The 18,521-nt window shown below is 30.4% G+C and overlaps 2 protein-coding genes across 3 annotated transcripts; one reads left to right on the forward strand and one right to left on the reverse strand.

Annotated features, from left to right (window-relative positions):
- Positions 1-2,083: 2,083 nt before the first annotated feature.
- Positions 2,084-6,774, forward strand: LOC126837496 (uncharacterized). The gene is made up of 5 exons (XM_050571416.1): positions 2,084-2,203; positions 2,869-3,065; positions 4,485-4,629; positions 5,912-6,004; positions 6,182-6,774. Exons 1-5 carry the CDS (start codon positions 2,132-2,134, stop codon positions 6,458-6,460), a joined length of 786 nt encoding a protein of 261 aa, XP_050427373.1. The 5' UTR covers positions 2,084-2,131; the 3' UTR covers positions 6,461-6,774.
- A 2,603-nt stretch (positions 6,775-9,377) lies between these two features.
- Positions 9,378-18,521, reverse strand: LOC126837380 (importin subunit alpha-4). 2 transcript variants are annotated; one of them, XM_050571299.1, is made up of 11 exons: positions 17,780-18,521; positions 14,479-14,590; positions 14,207-14,411; positions 13,975-14,135; positions 12,701-12,927; positions 12,482-12,607; positions 11,261-11,395; positions 11,090-11,194; positions 10,746-10,980; positions 10,571-10,659; positions 9,378-10,468 (listed from the first exon to the last, which is right to left on the reverse strand). In XM_050571299.1, exons 1-11 carry the CDS (start codon positions 17,843-17,845, stop codon positions 10,388-10,390), a joined length of 1,542 nt encoding a protein of 513 aa, XP_050427256.1. In that variant the 5' UTR covers positions 17,846-18,521; the 3' UTR covers positions 9,378-10,387. The 2 variants fall into 2 exon arrangements, with proteins under 2 accessions (XP_050427256.1, XP_050427248.1); XM_050571291.1 differs by having other exon boundaries at positions 14,207-14,417.

An 18,521-nucleotide genomic window follows, 5' to 3' on the forward strand; every position in this document is an offset into this window, starting at 1 on the left:
TGGTATGTAAACTTGAATTCCACTTAAGGACTAAAGTTTAAGCGATTTTCGAAAAATCTCAACTAAAAGCCAAACCCATAGTCTAAGGTATACATATTATTACAGTAATGACAATTCCAGCTGTCTCACTTCTATATATTATTTCTTGCCTACCTTAGACTTGTACATTATTTTGAATAAAAGTTTCAAATTTTGAACGAATCAAAATAAACAAATGAAAATATAATAAAATATGATATGAAATTCTAAATAATATTTGAAACAGTAATTACAAAATTATTTGTTACTGTAAAATATAAAAATGTACTTAAAATAATTAAATTTTAGGAAATTAGTATTTGTTATTTGAATAATAATTACCCAAGTTTGGGATACAGTTATAATTTTTTTTTTAATGTTTCTCTAAATGACACCCATCTGTCACACAGCAAAAGGTTAGTTTCGAAAATGCTGAGTTTTGTAAATTAAAAATACTAATTAAGACACTGCTCTGCTTTTACAACACACAGACAACTCGATGCTGTTGAGTTCCTGCGGATTAATCTATAATGATTTTTTGTGAGGCTTTTTGAGTGTGACCATACAAATTACAAATAAACGCCGAATATATTATATTATATTTTTCGAATTTCGATTAACCAATGATTACACACGCACATATATGTTAACGAACTGTTGATAAAAATTACTATTACAATTAATCACACCGAATAGGTATTAAAAAAAAAAAAATCCTAATAGATATTATTATACAGTCAGTAATTATTAGACACACATGAGATCACTGCGGTGTAGATATATGTAATTATTGGTATTAAAGGTGTTGGGTTCGTAGAGATTTTTTTCGTGTGCACTGATGTGTAAACGCGTTAAGCCTAACATAACCTATCCCAGCGAATTAAATATTTATGTTTTTTTATAATATTTTCTCGGTATATATATTATTACACATATATATATGTGTAATGTGTTTATGTGTTGTGTGCCCGATTATACGTGAAATCTTATACTTGAATGACTAATTATGTTTTCACAGAAATGCGACACAATATTGAAACATCATGGCGTGTATCATAGATAAACATATAATGATTTCACACAAATATAATGCGCACAAACTGAAATCCAAAACTTAAAAATATCAAATTGTCGAATAATACCCACTTATTATTACGTCAATGGCGACTACCTTCGTTGGGTGAACATTTTCATTGCGTATAACATGGTGTTATATTATTGACCTTGTATGGTATTTTACCTAGTGTTATTTACTTGAATTTCAGCGTCTGGTTTTTATTTGTATACCTACCTAACACTGTATAACCGTCGCGAACAAGACAAACGAGATGCGATGGTCACCATAGTAGTCACATACCTAGTCTTCCTTATTATTACAATCGATATCCTTATTTCCAATTATTGGGATGCGTTTGGTCTTGGGTCTTATCAATGCCTACACAGGTATGGTCTAAAACTATGTCCAAGGAGTTCTCTGACATTGTACGTTTAATATTGTGCAAAATAACTCGAGTAGGTAGATGAAGAAAATGCCCATTCTCAGAGATCACATCTAATCTGGGATTTAGCTAAAAACTATGGCAAGGCATTATTTATAATTGTACTTTAATTTAAAACTATTATGTTCTTTTTTTACAATATAACACATTTTCCGGTCGAACGGTCATTGTTTTCTGTAGGTTATTCTCAACTAAAATACATATATTCATTACCATTTTATTGTTAACCACTTTTGCATCAAATCGACTATTTGAAGGTGATCTCATATTTTCATCACTTTCAACTAAAGCCCTGCGACTCCTCTGCCACTACTAAGCTCTGATCCCACTATGATGGCTTTTGAAGCCTATACTACATTATAGAAAATATTTTTAGAATAACAATTTAAATAAGGTAAGACTTTGTAACATTATGTAGAAACGCAATAGTTAACATAATGCGTTTAAGTCAGTGTGATACGGTGAAAGTCTCCAAAATATAATATTATGCTTGCCTGTTGTCACGGGAACATCGACTTAACGGACACATTCCAAAGTCAACCGCGGACTTAGTATGATTTTTCATTCTGTTTGGTGTCTATTAATCACATCGTGTTTGTATCAGTCTTGGTAAAATGCTGTCTCGAAAAGAAGAACTGTTTGTGAAGCCTTTCCAACAGAGATTGTACCATCAGCATAAATCCAAAGTGAGTGTGTTGCCTACTATACTTAAGCGAAACAGTGGTAGAAGTGCAAAATAATATAACATATCACTGATTGTGAGTGATTAATATTATTGTAGCCTACAAAAATAGACACTAGAGAATCATATTTGTAGGTATTTTTTTAAAGCTCTGTAGAAAAAGCAATTTTTATATTATAAATAACTATTTGTTAGCTATTTAATTACATTTTTTTTTATATTTCTTGATGAAAACAGCAAATTTATTTTACTAACAGATTGGCGTTTATTTCGGTATAAAAATATAGAATAATCTAGGTCACTGCGTAAATTTTGGATGTAAGCATATAAAGTTGAAAAATATTGATATTAACTGTAACGTTTGGTGACATCACTTTGATAATGTCAATATAATAATATAAGACATTATTAACATTTACAAAATTGAAATCGGTCAATCTTGATTCCTGTGTAGTAAAAAAATGTGTTGTAAGACTTCATAATAAAGTAGTGAATTTTTTCCAACATATTATGGAGACAATTAAAATTTAGTGGTCTTTGTCTATGAAATCTGGTAAAATAATTTTTTGTTCGGGATATTTGGGTTCAACTAAGAATACAATAGTTACATGAATAATAATGTGGTACCTACACAATATGTGTACAATGGATTTTACTTATAATTTACAGCTCAAGTCGGCCACGGCTCGAGTGGACAACACTCCGCCCCAAGAATGGAGTCACATTGTGAGGAAAAAGAAAAAATTTCAAAAGGAAAAAGAGAGATGCACTCAGATATTGATTAACAACAGTATACTGTGGCAGCACTTGAACAACATAATGAGCACTAGCAGAGTGGACAACCGCTGGGATGGCGAACAGCCCAAGTAAGTTAGATATGTCGGTTTAGTTTTACATTTTCCACATAATAATCATACAGATCCGGCAGTGGGCAAAATCGAATTTAAAGGATAATATTCCAAATGACATGACAAATAAGAGGAAGTAGTCGGCCGGTGTAGTGTCAATAATAAACCTGCATCCAAAATTAATAATACATTTAGGCGTGGTTCCAGGTCAAATCGGTAGGGTGTGGTATCGAATCAAGACCCTCAAGAGACGCTTTACTTAACAATACCAATATTTGTTGACCGACTAATAAAAATAATAATAGAAAAAAAGCTGTCTGAAAATGCCAAAAGTTTTTCTCTGCATTAATGCACAATAAACAAATAATAATCCGGTTTATTACAAGACAAATAGTGGTCGCTCGTCTGACTGGATTACTCCTAAACCGGGGCATTATTTAAATTAACACTTAAATAATAAATAAACAATTTTATTTTTATTCGAACCGATCAAGTTAAAAAAATCATTTAAATATTTCTAAAAAATATAACGCACTTTCTATGTTTGATTAAATGTATTTAAATAAATATTCCAATAATGAAATCAAATTTATATTTATTTAAAACAGTAGAATACAAATATATTCAAGTAATATATATTATTTAATTTATGAGTTATTGAGTAGTGGATAATTAATTATTTGATTTGCTAAAAAATAATGTACTTCATATATCTCAGCCAGAGGTAGATTGTACTAGCCTATTCCTTCAATATCAATTTCTAGCTACGGTTCTGTATAGTTAATTTGTCAATATTAAAAGTACCAACATTATATAATCCAAAAACGTTAGGCATTATCCCAGCAAGTGACCTAGCGTCGATTTTTAGTTTCATTATTCAAAATTAACTTTGAAATTACATTTATTTCAAAACAACGTATTTCCATCTTATATAAAATATTAAATTAATTCGATTTATTAACTAATTAAACGCCATAAAATGTTTTTTTTTTTGTTAAGATCTTATATTAATCTTTTTATAAATATAATTAATAAATTGAAAGTTAGAATATTTAACAAAGTTATTGGATTTAAAAAAAAAAATTTTAATTAAATTAATAAACATATTTTTGAGTACAATATTATCATCAATTATGAACTTTTATCATGCACATTATTTGTTATAATTTTGTAAAATGAAAGAAGTTGATTTTTTACATTCAGTATAGGTACGCGCTTTTGGAAAATAATTTCAAATGTAAGCTTGACTGACTAAATCTGACTTCATCGTCGTCTTTACTATGAAAACAGTTAATTTATGGTGAAACCAAAATTGGAAAAATCGTTTGGGTTTTTGTAATTAGCACTTATGGCACGCTTGTTGCCCAAAGGGGAGACAAAAAAATTCAAATACGAATCTCGACAAATTCAAATTCTTTTAAAAATATATTATTTTAGATATTGTCATCGAGTCAAATTGTTTATAAACCGCAGCGACAAATTGACGGTACGCGTCGAAGACCAGACATCCGCCGACGCATTTCCTTTAGAAGGAAAGAAAAAGAAATGTAGTGCTTGCAATCCTTATTTCCTTCCGTGCAAGGTAATTTAAAAACTATTAGATATATAAATATATTAGGTATATACAGGGTGAAAATTTTATCGTGCACCACACAATATCTCATAGGGTTTAAGGGGACGGAAAGTTTAAATTTTTTTACAAATTAAGATCAAAACGCCAATTCATTTTCTAAAGTGTCTGCCGGACAGATAAAAAAAAGTGTTTTTTTGTTATATAGCTTAACATTTTTTCTATAGGGTCTAAAAGAAAGAATTTTTATTTTTTTTACCAAACCATGTTATAAGCACTTAGATTTTTACTTTTTTTATAATTTTTTCTAATAATTTTACTAATCTTTTAATTGTTATTCGCTAAATCAAAAATTGGCATTTTAGCCCCCATAGAAAAAATAGCAAGTTTCACATAATAAAAAGAAAAATTGAAATCCGTCCAATAGATACGCAAAAAAATTACTTCCACGAAAGTGGAATTTTTTATTAAACTTTGGTCAGAACTCAGAGAAAAAAACCTTTAAAAGTTTTATAACTAGAAAAACTCAATATTTTTTCACCTTAAAATTAGTCAGCATATTAAAAATGGCTACTAGATCAATATTTGTCAAATATTGCCTATCCTTTGCCACTTAATAAATAGCGCTTTCCGTTCCCCTTAATAAGATATTTAATTTTTATTTCCATAGTGTTTTTGCATAATGTGATCTCAATTTTTCAGAAACTTTTTTGTTTTTACAGCCTCTCAAACAAATTATTTTAATATCAACTTTTAAAACTATAATGTTATATTTTATTAACTTTTTGAATTAAGAATTTTTTACTAAAACGTTTGATTGGTTGATAACCAGTTTTGAACAACTATTCTTAAAGTTATAAGAGTTCAAAAGTTAGGACGGGAGGGGAAGTGAGCGCTAATAAAAATAATACCTACTCCACTGCACCTTTCCTTCTGCCTTAGACTTGATACTTGAATAACTTCAAAAATACTTATCCAAAACTGGTTATCGAACAATGAAACTAATTTTTAGTACATTATTCTCTCAATTTGAAAAGTTAGTGAAGTGTATGCGTTAATATTTATAATTCAAAAGTTGATATCAAAATTATTAGTTAATGAGGAGGATAGGTACATCAACACCTGTGGTTAATCGAGATCGCATTATAGAAACACTATGGAAAAATAAATTCAATTATTAATTAAACCCAAATGAGATATATTGAGTGGTTCGCGATAAAATGATCACTATCCGTATGGGTAAATAACTAAACGTGTTAACTTATATTATTATTATAACTATCTGTCCGTGTAGACCGAAGTGCCAGAAGAGCGGATCCCGTGGGAACCGGCCAAAAAGAAATTATCGAAAAAACTCCAAAGCCTTTCCATTCAAAACGAACCTGCGGTGAGTCGTTTGTCCAGTACAACACTGCCCAAAAACCAAATTGTTGGGAAAATGAGTTTTTTTTTTTGTTTACTTGATGTTTTTCACCCGGGACCTAACCCAATGCGTACTTCCTTTTTATAACATAAAATATAGGCATAGTAGTATACAAAACAAAAACCCTATTTCGATTTGTAGACCGCAAACAAGCAAAACGTTTTGTCGGATTTGCCAAAACCGAAAACGAAGCGTGCGGTCGACACAAAGCTACAACAGGACAGGCGAATCAATTATGTTAAAAACAACTTAACCGTGGAAACCGACAACTATGTGAACTACATTGAGATCGAAGAAGGCACTTTGGACGTAGTGATCAAGTACCCGTCCAGCAGCAAAGTCACCGTCAACGATGGGATCAAAAAACGAATTTTGCCGCCAAACGACACCAACAACAGTTGTCAATGCAAACGTTGTTGACGCAGCGCTGTTATTCATAATAATTATTAATTATTTAAAATATAGACAAATTAGGTATTACAATAGAGTAGAGCACGGATTAAACTGCACTACAAAAAACACTTATAAAATGATAAATTTAGACAACTTTAAGATTGGACAACTTTTTGCAAAAAATGCCCTAAAACCTTTGTACAGGGTGTCCCACAAAGATTTGACAAATTAAATAACTTTTGTTCTAGTGAATGTTTTTAAGATTTTTTTTTTAAATTTAATTTATACTCATTTGCGCTATAAACACCGCGGTTTAAGGGTGGGATTGCACGCGGTATATTTTTAAGGATTTTTGTAAAGACAATATTTAAGAAAAAATGTGGTTTTAATATATTTCTACCATGTAAATTAATTTACCGGTTAATTTTTTTTATAAGCTTCACGGTATTATTTTTAATAAATTAAAAAGCCATACAAAATTTCGACTACATAGGATGGTCCAAGATCAATATTTTGCAAAGAGATTTGTACAGTTCTTTGGCTACTTTACTCTGCTATGTTATGTATAGAAAGCTAATTTTCATTAAAAAAAATCAGTTCCTTGTAATTAAAATATACATTAAATTAAAATTGTTTCAATATTAAAACCCATTTTTTTTTTACATAAAAAAGTAAAAATTCAAAAATCTGTTTCCTACACAATTTAGTAAACGTTGCCAAAGAAGTAAGAACTCATGATATATCTTTACAGTATTGAAATCTGTCCATCCTAAGTAGTCGAAATTTTGTCTGGCTTTTTGGTCTAAAACGTAAAAAAAAAAACAGCCACACGCAATCCCTTTTAACTGTTACTTTTTTAACTTCAAGATAGCCATTTCATTAAGACTAATTTGCTGAACATTTGTATTGGTCAATAACCAGTTTTAAATAGTCACTTTTAAAGTTTTAAAGGTCAAAGAGTTATTTTTATCTGCATGCATTACTCCACCTCCCATCCTAATCTTTAAACTTGAATAACTTTAAAAGTAACTATCCAAAACTGGTTGTCGACCGGTCAACATTTTCAGCAAAATCTTAAAAAGAAAATTATTTTATAAGAAAAACAGTTGGAGCAATACAAACCGTGATATTTATAGCGCAAATGAGTATAAATAAAATTTAAAAAAAAAATCTTAAATATATTCACTGGTTAGAACAAAAGTTTGTCGAATCTTTGTGAGACACTTTGTTTGTATAGAAAATTACCTAAAACAAAAACCGATTAATTTAGTTAGTAGGTCTTCAAAACGGTGTGCACCATATTATCGTGTGTAAAAAAAACGTTTAAACATTTTACTTATTATTATAATATTTTAATATACTGTTATACCAAATGAAATTTGTAGAGTGTAGACATTTTTTTTCAATAGCAGCGACGACGCACGTGAAATATGGATCTTGGCGAAGGTGCAATTTATATTATAAGTTCAAACTTCCACTGGTCCAGAGACAGATAGGGCGGTGATGAAAAGCCTATAAAAATATTGCTAAGCCAAACAGAGGTAATTAGCAAATTATTTAAAAAATGAGTAAAAAAGTAAAAAAAAAGAAGCTAATTGAGATGTGTAAATCACTAATTTAGATTCTGTTTTATAGCAATATACATTTGGGTCAAAACGAGATAAATGAAAATTAATTCCTGCCAATAAGAAATCGTAAAAAAATATCTAAAATCGCTAAAAAAAAAAAAATATTTGATGACTTTTTAGCCGAAATTATTGTATAATGTGCATAGTAAAAAAATTTATCATTGAATGTTGCACTTAAGAAAAAAGTGTACTAGGGCATTATTTAAATTAAACGTCCAATGATTATTAAAGATATATTTTTGTTAATTATAACAAATACAAAATGCATTTCTACTTTTATTTTAACAAAATACGTCCAAATTGAGATCTCAAATAATTTTCCAATGTCATCGTTAAATAAGTTTATATTTTAATTAAACTATTTCAAGTACAAAAATCATTTACATAAAAGTTTATTTAAAATCATAATCATATTTTTAGATACCTAGCAATTATAATAGTTTTATCTACATAAATAAAAATGAAATGTTGTTCATTGCTAATCGCATCACTTGTAAATTAATAATATGATTTTTTTTTTTTCAAACTAATGTAGACATTTTCCATGCTACTAAGTGAAGAACGGAAGCTAGAAATGCACAAAAATGCATATCCGTTTTTAAAAATAATAACGTTACACAAAGTTAGAGGTATTTTAAATATGTAAAAAAATGTGATTTTAAAGGTAAAATACTAGTTTTATTAAAATAATGATATGACAACTGTCTTGAAAATGTTGTCATCTTTTGTTTTCGTTGTGGATATTTTTGCTCTAAAATCATTATTCTTGTGTATACACAGTTTCAACTATACAAAATATATTTTACTCATTCAGACTCACGCCGGGAACAACAGCTCTTCATTAGCTATTATTGCCTCTTGCTAAAGATCCGTATCGAAAAACAACGGTATGGTCTATTCACTTAATCGGTTTACAAGACATGGCAAAAAATATTGACCTAACTTAACCAGACCAACTTATCAACTTACTTGCCACGACATTGTACGGTTTTGTTATATGAAACTGTTTAAATAGCGTAGTAAGTGAATAATTTTTCTTATATTTTATTCGGCTACACTTGTCGAAAAATATAAATGTTTGATATTACTACAAACAAAATAGGTACGAACAAACACAGAGAGAATGATTTGAACAAAATACCGAGGTAAGATACGAGAAAAGTATTTTTCGTTTTTAATTCTATAAATTATTTCAATAAACAAGTCTTGGTTATATTTTTATATATATATATATATATATATATATATATATCACATTAATTGTATATTTACTATTCTGCTACATATAAATAGTTATAAATATAAATACCAGGTAATAAAATTCAATTTCAGATTTATTCGAACACGTACAACGATATAGGTATTCGCAGAATAGAGTTTCTGTAATTATTATTATTATTATTTTTTAAAAATTATAAATATTTTTAGTAGGTTGCTGAAATCAAACAACCATATTTATGTGTAGAGTCAAAGTTGTTTATCGGTTCAAACGACAAGTAAATAAACGCATACAATTTCAATTGTATCGACCAACAACGAGGTAAAAAGACAATAAAGCAAAAGTTAATGGATTTTTTTTGTTGTAATTTCATTCGACAGCAGAGCACCGAGTATTTTTACGGTAAATACATTTTAAAAACAGACCAAAAAAAAAAAAATGTTCATATTTGTTTATTTTCCAAGTCAATTACAAACTTTTTTTTTTGTTATGAATCGATCGCTCGAAGAAAAAAAACACAATTGTTAGTAATAATTACGTAAACCGCGTTTTTAAATGGAAAATATTTATGGCGTAGATACAATAACAATAAAAAAAAAAAAAATGCACGTACAATACTCGATGTCGGCCGACAAAGTTTTCGTAACAAATTTGTAACATAAACAGTTTGTATAGGAAATAATGGTTGACTTTATTAAAAAGGTCTGTTGACAATTTCAAGAGAAAAAACCGAATAACAATAAATATTAAATACACAATAATATGGCTGCTAATAATATTAATAATAATAAAAAATAAAAAGAAGAAATTGCCCAATAATACGGGGGGCCCCCTTTGTTGTTGATTGCAAAAGTTTTTATTTGTTACGGTTTTTATATTTTATCAATAGTTTTTTTTTTTACGTCGAGAACAAAATTAATTACTATTTATTTAATTCAGTTTTTTTTTTTTTTTTTTATTGTAAAGCAGCAACGTTTAAAAATTGGCTTCAGTGGTTTATCTTTTAAGTCATAGTTACAAAATGTTATATGATTTGACTTTGACAAGTCTCGCCAACATGACGTAAAAAAAGGAAAATATATATATATATATTTCACAAATATTAAATTAAAATTTAAATTGAGTGTTATTCGCATTAGCGGCGTTGAATTCAAAGCAAGATGGCGGTTGCGTTGGCGTATTAGTTTCCTGCGAAAATTAAAAAAAAAAAAAATATTTATTAATATACCTAGTACATTTCTCAACGTAAAAGGAACACAATGTATTTTCTAGTGTTTATCAAATACACACCTCGGAAAAGTATCTCTCGATAATGTCAAAAGCAACTTTGTAGATCTCAACGCTTTCATGGTTTTGTAGTTGTTCAATTTTATCGAGTCCTGTAAGTCATAATAACATAACATATTATAAATATACATTCTCCGTGACCGTAATCTATCTTGCCGTTTATTTATATTTTACTTACCTTCACATTCTTCAATTAGATTGGCCAACGCGTCGACATCGGGACCGGCTATCTTCAACATATTCTGTATACCGTCCAACACGACTTGAATGACTTGACTATCCTGGCAGGACAGAAGTGCACAAAGCGGGGCGACGACTCCTGCATTTATGACGGTGTCTACTTGTTGGCTGTTGCCGCTGATGGTCAGATTGGTAATGGCCCAAGCGGCTTCTTTTTGGGTTTGGAATTCACTCTGCAATTGACAACGGTGAAAAAAAAAAAACAAATTGCATTTTTTTTAAATAATAAAATACATAGTTTTCTCGTTAAAATGAAAAAAAAAAAACTTTCTTTTCACGTACTTTCGACAGGTGCATTATTATTTTCGGTATCAGTCCGGCATCGATTACGGCTTGTACTTGCGCTTGATTGCCGGCAGTGACGTTCGATAGGAACCAAACTGCTTCCTGTCGGCAAAAATACATTGTAGAATTAAGACTATATTTTTAACCTAACAAAATGATCAAACTTACTTTGCATATCTTCTCTTTCGAATGCGTTAACAGTGCAGGGAAGTGGCATAATGCTCCGGCGTCAAGAACTACTTGTGTTTGATCGTCGGTTCCAGTTACGATATTTCCTATTGCACGTAACGCCGCAGTTTGCACCTGTCCACGTGGGTTCGATCAAATTAATAATTGATATTCAAGACATCATTTTTGACTAATCCAAGTAAAAAATACATCAAGTACTCGTATTAAATTGTTTATTACTCTGCTACACCGAAAAACATGGGCTCGTTGATACGTTTTTGGGCCAAGACAATTCTATATGCTTTTCCCTAAGGGAATATCATTGTTTTGCCCTTATTTTCAACCCTCCCTCTACCTACCATCCCTTCTCCTCACTTTCACTTTTATGTGTCAGGATGATACGGGAAATCCAGATAAACCCCCCCAGCCCAAAAACATATCCATTTTAAAAAGCTGCCAATCCAGTAAAAAAAAAAACAAAGCTTTTATTAATCTAGCTGAACAAAATATTTAAATACCTTTGAAATTTTTGTCGTTTAATAACGAAAAGAGAGTTAAAGACATTTAAGGTGAAATTTAATAACGATTTTTAACATAAAAATTTACCCCTACTTAGTTGAGTGTTAAAGTTGGCTATGTTGTTGTAAAAAATAAAAAATTGTAACTAATAACAACAGAGAAGTTAAAGGCCTAAGTTCTGAAAATTATAATGAAGGTAGATTTTAGAGCATCCTTTACTTAATTTTCTCAAAAATCTATAGTCAAACATTTATTTTTAAATTAAACACCCCAAAAAAGGGGAAAAATTCAAGTCAACAGTTATTTGAAAAATAGATTATGTTGTTGATTTGCCTATTGATAACGAATTATTAAGAAAGACAGATGATCTTGATCCTATCCAATACTGAAATAATATCCCAAAACTGAAAGCACAATTTATTACACATTTTTGCCTTCATAATGCTACTATGGGTATTTAATATTCCTACCATCTGCAGATTTGCATCGATGAGTTTATTTGAAAGTGATTTTATCACTTTCAATTATAACAATTCCTGAAAACCCGTGACTTCCCCGACCCAAATGTGCCAACGTGTGCTGTATTTAATTAAACATTTTCCAGGCTTCATTACGTTTTAAGCAGCACTTGTTTAAGGCAACTAAATTTACATTAACTATTATTTAATGGTAATTATTAATTTAACATTTACAACAACAAACCTTGACTTCTTTGTGTGACAACAACGGAATTAAATTGGGCACGATTCCGCTGTCGATGACTTTTTGAATTTGATCATTTCCACCATCGGTTAAATAGCTAATAGCCCAAACAGTATCGACCAAAATCTTCAAAACAAATAATTAAATAAGTGATATTAATATTAATTTATCGAAATATAACAAAAGTTTTCGTGTCGTCTTCCAAATAATAATAATTACATTGATATCTTTGTTGTTGATCAAATAATTGAGAGCCGGAAGAAGTTCGTCTATCACGTGTTGAGCCGGAGGAGGGTCTTTGTTACGGCACAAGTTTACAATAACCCACGTGACGTTACGCATAAATGTAATTGGTATGGTCGGGTTGATGAAATGAAGTAACCTGGGCACAACGCTCAAACTAATAACATAGTCACGAAGTTGGGGACCGTCACCAATAATATTTCCTGTGAATCATTTTTAAAATATATTTGTATCAATAAAAAATTAGCAATTCAATTTTCTAAAAAATGTCTCTTCTTCTTTATCTTTGCCTTACAATCCCAACTACATGGGGTCGGCCACCCTAGTCCTACACCTCCATAGAGCTCAATCTTCTAGATCTCGTCCAATCACCCCAGCTATCCTCATATCACTCTCTATTCCGTCCATCCATCTTTTCTTCGGTCTTTCTCTTTTTTCCTCTACAATCATCTTCATAACACCTCTCACTGCCTCTGCATCATCTCTTCTCATAACGCGGCCAAACCACAACGAAAAAATGTCACATTTTAAAAATTATTCAAATAAAACATAAAAAAAAAATTTTGCTTAATGTTGTACCTAATAAAATGTTGTAACTTTATTTATAAATTTTTTTTTATTAAATCAAACAATCTAACCGGTTTTTTTTAAATAAATAATTATTTGATTTTATTACTTACACTTTTATTTAAATAATAAAAAATGATTTAGTGCTAATATTGAAAATATATTTATAAATACATTTTTATTTTTAATAATATAAATTATAAAAATTTAAAATAATTCCAAACCGGATAGCGATAGTGCAGATTTTTAGTAAAAGTGTAGTTCTGTAAACAAAAAAATGTTACTACACTGAACTTTTTTCTTCGCTGTTAATTTATCAAAGATTTTTATTGACCCGTCATTATTCCTAGTACATTAATAGAAATAAGATTTTGAATAAATAAATTCTATGTCCAATTGTCATAGATAATTTTAGGTTTCAATTTTCACAGAAGAAAAATATTTGGTACGTAAAAGTATTTTTAGTTTAGCAAAGTGAAACCAAGGCGCCGAGCGAGCTAATTCTTTCAGACTCGGTGACCTACCATCCTATAGAGGGGAGGTTGAAGGACAAGTACTTGCTTCCTTAGTAGCTGTATTAATGTATAGTGATTTATTTAATTTAATTACCCTCCGATATTGAAAAAATAGGGGTGGGGATCCGAAAAAACTCAAGTAGCTCTTAAACTGTGTGTATTACTTACCTAAAGCCCAAACCGCTTGTTCACAAACTGTTTGATTTGTCGAGTTCAGTAAATTTAAAAACAACGGAACAGCTCCGGCCGAAACAACTGCTTGGGTCTGAAGGGATGTACCGCTAGCGATATTTGTCAATGCCCACGCAGCTTCAAATTGCAAAGTCGGACTAGTGGGGGGGTAGAAAAAGTGTGTAACATAAAATAAATAATTATTTCAATTTCAATTCGAAAAACTTACTTGTTATGTTCTTCTAAACACCGAACCAATATTGGAAGTATTTCACTATTGATAAGTTCGTCAATGGGCGGATTACGGTCAGAAGAAAGTAATTTTCTTGCCGATTGAATTGCCTTGAGTTGTACGTCTGGGATTTTACTGCCAGCACCTTCGACCAACGAACGCAGGTCGTGTTCTGTCAATGGTTTTTCCAAGTCCAAATCATCTGTAACTGCGATACATTAATTGTTTGGTCAATTACATTTTAAACTTAAAATGTGCCATTTAATTACCATTTACTGGATCGTTAACTACATCCGAAACATTTCTCCTTTTCATCAGCTCTTGCTCTTGTTTGTCTTTTCGTAAGCTAACAGTTACTTCACTTCTCATTCTTCGTCTTTCCTAAAATTGACAAAAGACAAATTTATGTTATTAAAAAGAAAATAATAACTTCAGTATATTTTTACAGAATAACAAAGATATTATATGAAGTAATATTGAAAAAAAAAAACAATTAGTATTGTTATTTTTTTTTCACTAAATCTGTGTAATTTAGCCAATTAGTATTATGTAAGTTATCATAATAAATTGAACGCTGACTATATCTGTCCCAGCGTCTTTATAAGCCGATTAAATTAATAAAAAAAATATTATGTGACATAGAAATTACTACTTTGGAAAGCACACGGCATAATTTTTTCTCAAAGTGTATAGAAAATATTGTTTGTCAAGTTATGATGGGTTAGATTAAGCACAGCAATAAACATAAGATTTGTAAGAAATTATTTTTTTCAATGTAGTTGATCACTTTTTATGTGTATAGTTTTAGAACATTATGTGTGAAAATAAGACTGAATTAAAGCTCGCCCAACGAATAATTTATACATAAGCATATTATTCTATCCTATCAAACTAACTAAACACTGGCTTTATAGACATTTCTATTGATATCTTATATTTTTACAGCTTTAGATTGAAATAAGTTCTTATGAGTGATTCAGTCACTGTGATAGCTATGACCAACTTTTATTGTTCGGGCCTTATTTCCGGAAGCGAATAATGGGCAATTAATTTACTGACAGATCTAAGGAGGCCAACTCTAACATAGAGATCGAAAAAATTAAAAACAAACTAATCGGCTGTCAAACTGAAAATAAATGGAAGGTGATAGGTCTCAACCTAAACTGAGATAAGATAAGATTATTTTATACAATTTCAAACAACAATAAATGCACTAGCTAGGTACAATATTAATTGCAGTGTCCGTCGCGACTTTCAGTACTCGTGTGGTAATTTATATATATATTTTTAAGTGTATCCTCGTGAATTGTGTGGTTTTTCAAATGACACAAATTGAAATTCAAATAGTAAAAAATAAACTTTATTTTAATGGTTATGTCATGTTAAAAATAAGCAGTTTCAAAATGGTTTTTACTAGGAATGTGAAAAAAGTAGCCATAAAAATGAAATTAAAAAAAAAAAATGATTCCGAAGCTATTGTAATGCTTGAATGGTTATTACAAATGAGAAACATGTGATCCAAGGTAAAATTCCTTTACATAATCAATTTACATTACAATAAACTAAATTTATAAACAACTAATTTAAATATTTTTCGGCCAATTAAGCCCTTTATCATGTCGGCTGTATGAAATTTGGCCAGATGACATCGGCTCTTAAATATTTTGGCCGATAAGATTCTATCTACAATTTTTTTTTATGTAATTGGTGTTAATTTTTTTCAAAAGACAATTATGCTTGACAAAATTTCAGTTTCTTCTTCTCATTATTCAATTTGACAACGTAACAACTAGAGATAGTAGGCGTGAAACAAATAAGGGAGCCCTAATAAGGAATATAATCGATGGTTTTACACGAAAATTTTAAGAAAACCATGTTATGGGAGAAAAAGGTTAAGTTACAATAATTTTGTGATAGATGCAGTTTAAAACAGTACATTAAAAAAAAAACCACACAAATATTAGCGTTTTGCAATGCGCGAAAATTGTATACACTATATATGGAGATCCATGTAGGGAAACAGCCCAATTTTACTTAACTCGTTAGATAATAAACCTCAAGAAGTGGTTGAAAGACATAGTTCCAATAAGTAAAAGCAGCACAAATATAACTATGGACAATTGATTTATCGCCATAAAGTTGATTTATATACAATTGATATTTATATTGATTTATGTACAAAATTTACCTATGTGGTAAGTTAAACTCACATAAATATGCCTCTGATCTACTTATAGTTAAAATACATCCTTTATTAAATCGTCGTTTATATAATAGAAAACTATAAAATTTAAAATTTTTTTGTTGAACTTGGAGCTGGTCTCAAGAGCTCATACATTTATTGAGAGTAAAAATTTTTTTTAACTTTCAACTATGACTGATCTAGACTGTCACATTCTAGTTTAAGTACTAGGCAGACAAAATAACACCAGTTTGAAGACGAAATAATAAAAACAAGATGTAAAAATATTTGGAATTTGTTAAAACTCAAATAAGAAACGAAATATGTAACACCTACACATAATGTTAACAATTTTTAGGATTATTACACGTCCCATAATAGAAATCGGTATTTTACTTGAACAAAAATGATAAAAATTTAAAAACCAGTTTATACGACATACATTCACAAATATTTGACATTTTTAAATGTCCCATTGCTTTTTTCGTGGTTCTTTTGGGATATATTATAGTATACTGTATGATTCTATAGAAATTTGCAAACATATATCTACACTAGGGTAATTCCCTACTTATTATTATCAATATAATATTATATGAATATACATGTAATATTAATATGAAAATAATCATGACTGTTAATTATAATTGTTACACATTTTTTTACTTTTGTCAAGTTAATAATATAATGTTTTGTAAGTAACAAATGCACTCGTTTGCAAAATAAAATATAGTCTTAAATTTAACCAAGTTAAATTTACTCATTATCCTTAAATTGTCGGTAAATTAATAATTTGAAAAATTTAATCCTACTCTCTTGAAATTTGTAATTTTTTTAGTTGTCATCAATCTTTTAAATTTGTGGTCATTTTTTTACATTTTTATGGCTGGCATAATGACCATTTAAGCAGCGGCCCGTTACGTTAAATATCACTGTAAATGAGGCGCGTTAGACGAAAATCATCAACACACTTTTGATTTTCATCTAAAGATAACTTTACGGAAGTTTTATTCGAGATTTAATTAGCGAACAATATTTCATTTCGTATCTAGATTGAATGTACGCTACGAATGGCTACTACACTTAAAACAACAGCAGTGAATTCACGGTCAGACACGACTGGTGAACACCCATGTCTGACCGTAACATGACAAGCTTGGATGTCGCTCAGATGGAAACAACGTCTGTAAGAATCGCTTACGACGAAATCAACGAGATCTTTTCAGCGTCGATACAGTATCGGGGGGAAAAAAATGAATAACGAGTTAAGGGTGAGAGGGGTAGGGGGATGCTGGTGGGACTCGTTGTTAATCTATTATATAATATTATAACGAGATATTATCTACGTTTAGAGTACTATTGTTGACAATAGGACAGTGTGAACTTACCATTTCGGTTTTGCCCCTGTGCTTGAAACTCTGCAACCGGTGTCCTATGACTTTTTCGTCTGACATTTTGCGCGATTTTTTTTTAGCCGCCGGGTCAAACGCAACAGAAAACTAATGGCGCAACGACAACAACAAACACCGTCGACCGGGTCGATACGAACCACACGAAAATACTATTTCAACAGCTATCTATCGCTAATGATTATTCGGCGTGCGACCAAGACAGGTAATTCGCTATGCGAACGTGCTGCGTGCGCGTCGGTTCACCGTGTGCGCGCGCCAAGCCGACAATCGCAAGACCGTTTGTTTTTAGCGGCGACTGTGTGTGTGACAATAATAATAAGAAATATTGTCGGCAAAACGGATCGGAATACAGCAATAATAATAATAATACAGCTAAATATATTTTTTTTTATATTATAAAAAAATTTATAATATCACGCACGGCAACGGTATTGCGATGATAAGCGCGAATGGATTTTTTTTCTACGATTTTTCTTTTTTTTTTTTCCTTAACGGCGAATCGACAACGGTGTACAACTGCGGTAACGACCAAGGAAAACCGACCGCATACTATCATTCGCCGGACGGACGAGCGGAGAAGACCTTTGAGTTTTTGCGCCGCGTAAAATAAAATTAAAATTCAATAAAAAAACGCCGATAATATTATTTTATCCGCAGCCTATCTCGCCAATGCGAACGCCGTACGCGCGTGCAACGATAATGTAACGATGAAAAGAAG

This window comes from Adelges cooleyi, unplaced genomic scaffold (assembly GCF_023614345.1).
Source record: "Adelges cooleyi isolate 19-005CV unplaced genomic scaffold, UGA_ACOO_1.1 ACOO_flye_CR_arks_rails_tigmint_CR_PRNA_106, whole genome shotgun sequence".
Classification (NCBI taxonomy): Eukaryota; Metazoa; Arthropoda; class Insecta; order Hemiptera; family Adelgidae; genus Adelges; species Adelges cooleyi.

Coding starts and splice junctions, on each gene's coding strand:
- LOC126837496 (XM_050571416.1), top strand. CDS start 2,132: ATGCTGTCTCGAAAAGAAGAACTGTTTGTGAAGCCTTTCCAACAGAGA. Junction 2,204..2,868: donor ACCATCAGCATAAATCCAAA/GTGAGTGTGTTG, acceptor TATAATTTACAG/CTCAAGTCGGCCACGGCTCG. Junction 4,630..5,911: donor CTTATTTCCTTCCGTGCAAG/GTAATTTAAAAA, acceptor CTGTCCGTGTAG/ACCGAAGTGCCAGAAGAGCG.
- LOC126837380 (XM_050571291.1), bottom strand. CDS start 17,845: ATGTCAGACGAAAAAGTCATAGGACACCGGTTGCAGAGTTTCAAGCAC. Junction 14,591..17,779: donor ACAGGGGCAAAACCGAAATG/GTAAGTTCACAC, acceptor TGTCAATTTTAG/GAAAGACGAAGAATGAGAAG. Junction 14,136..14,206: donor TGTTTAGAAGAACATAACAA/GTAAGTTTTTCG, acceptor CCCCCCCACTAG/TCCGACTTTGCAATTTGAAG.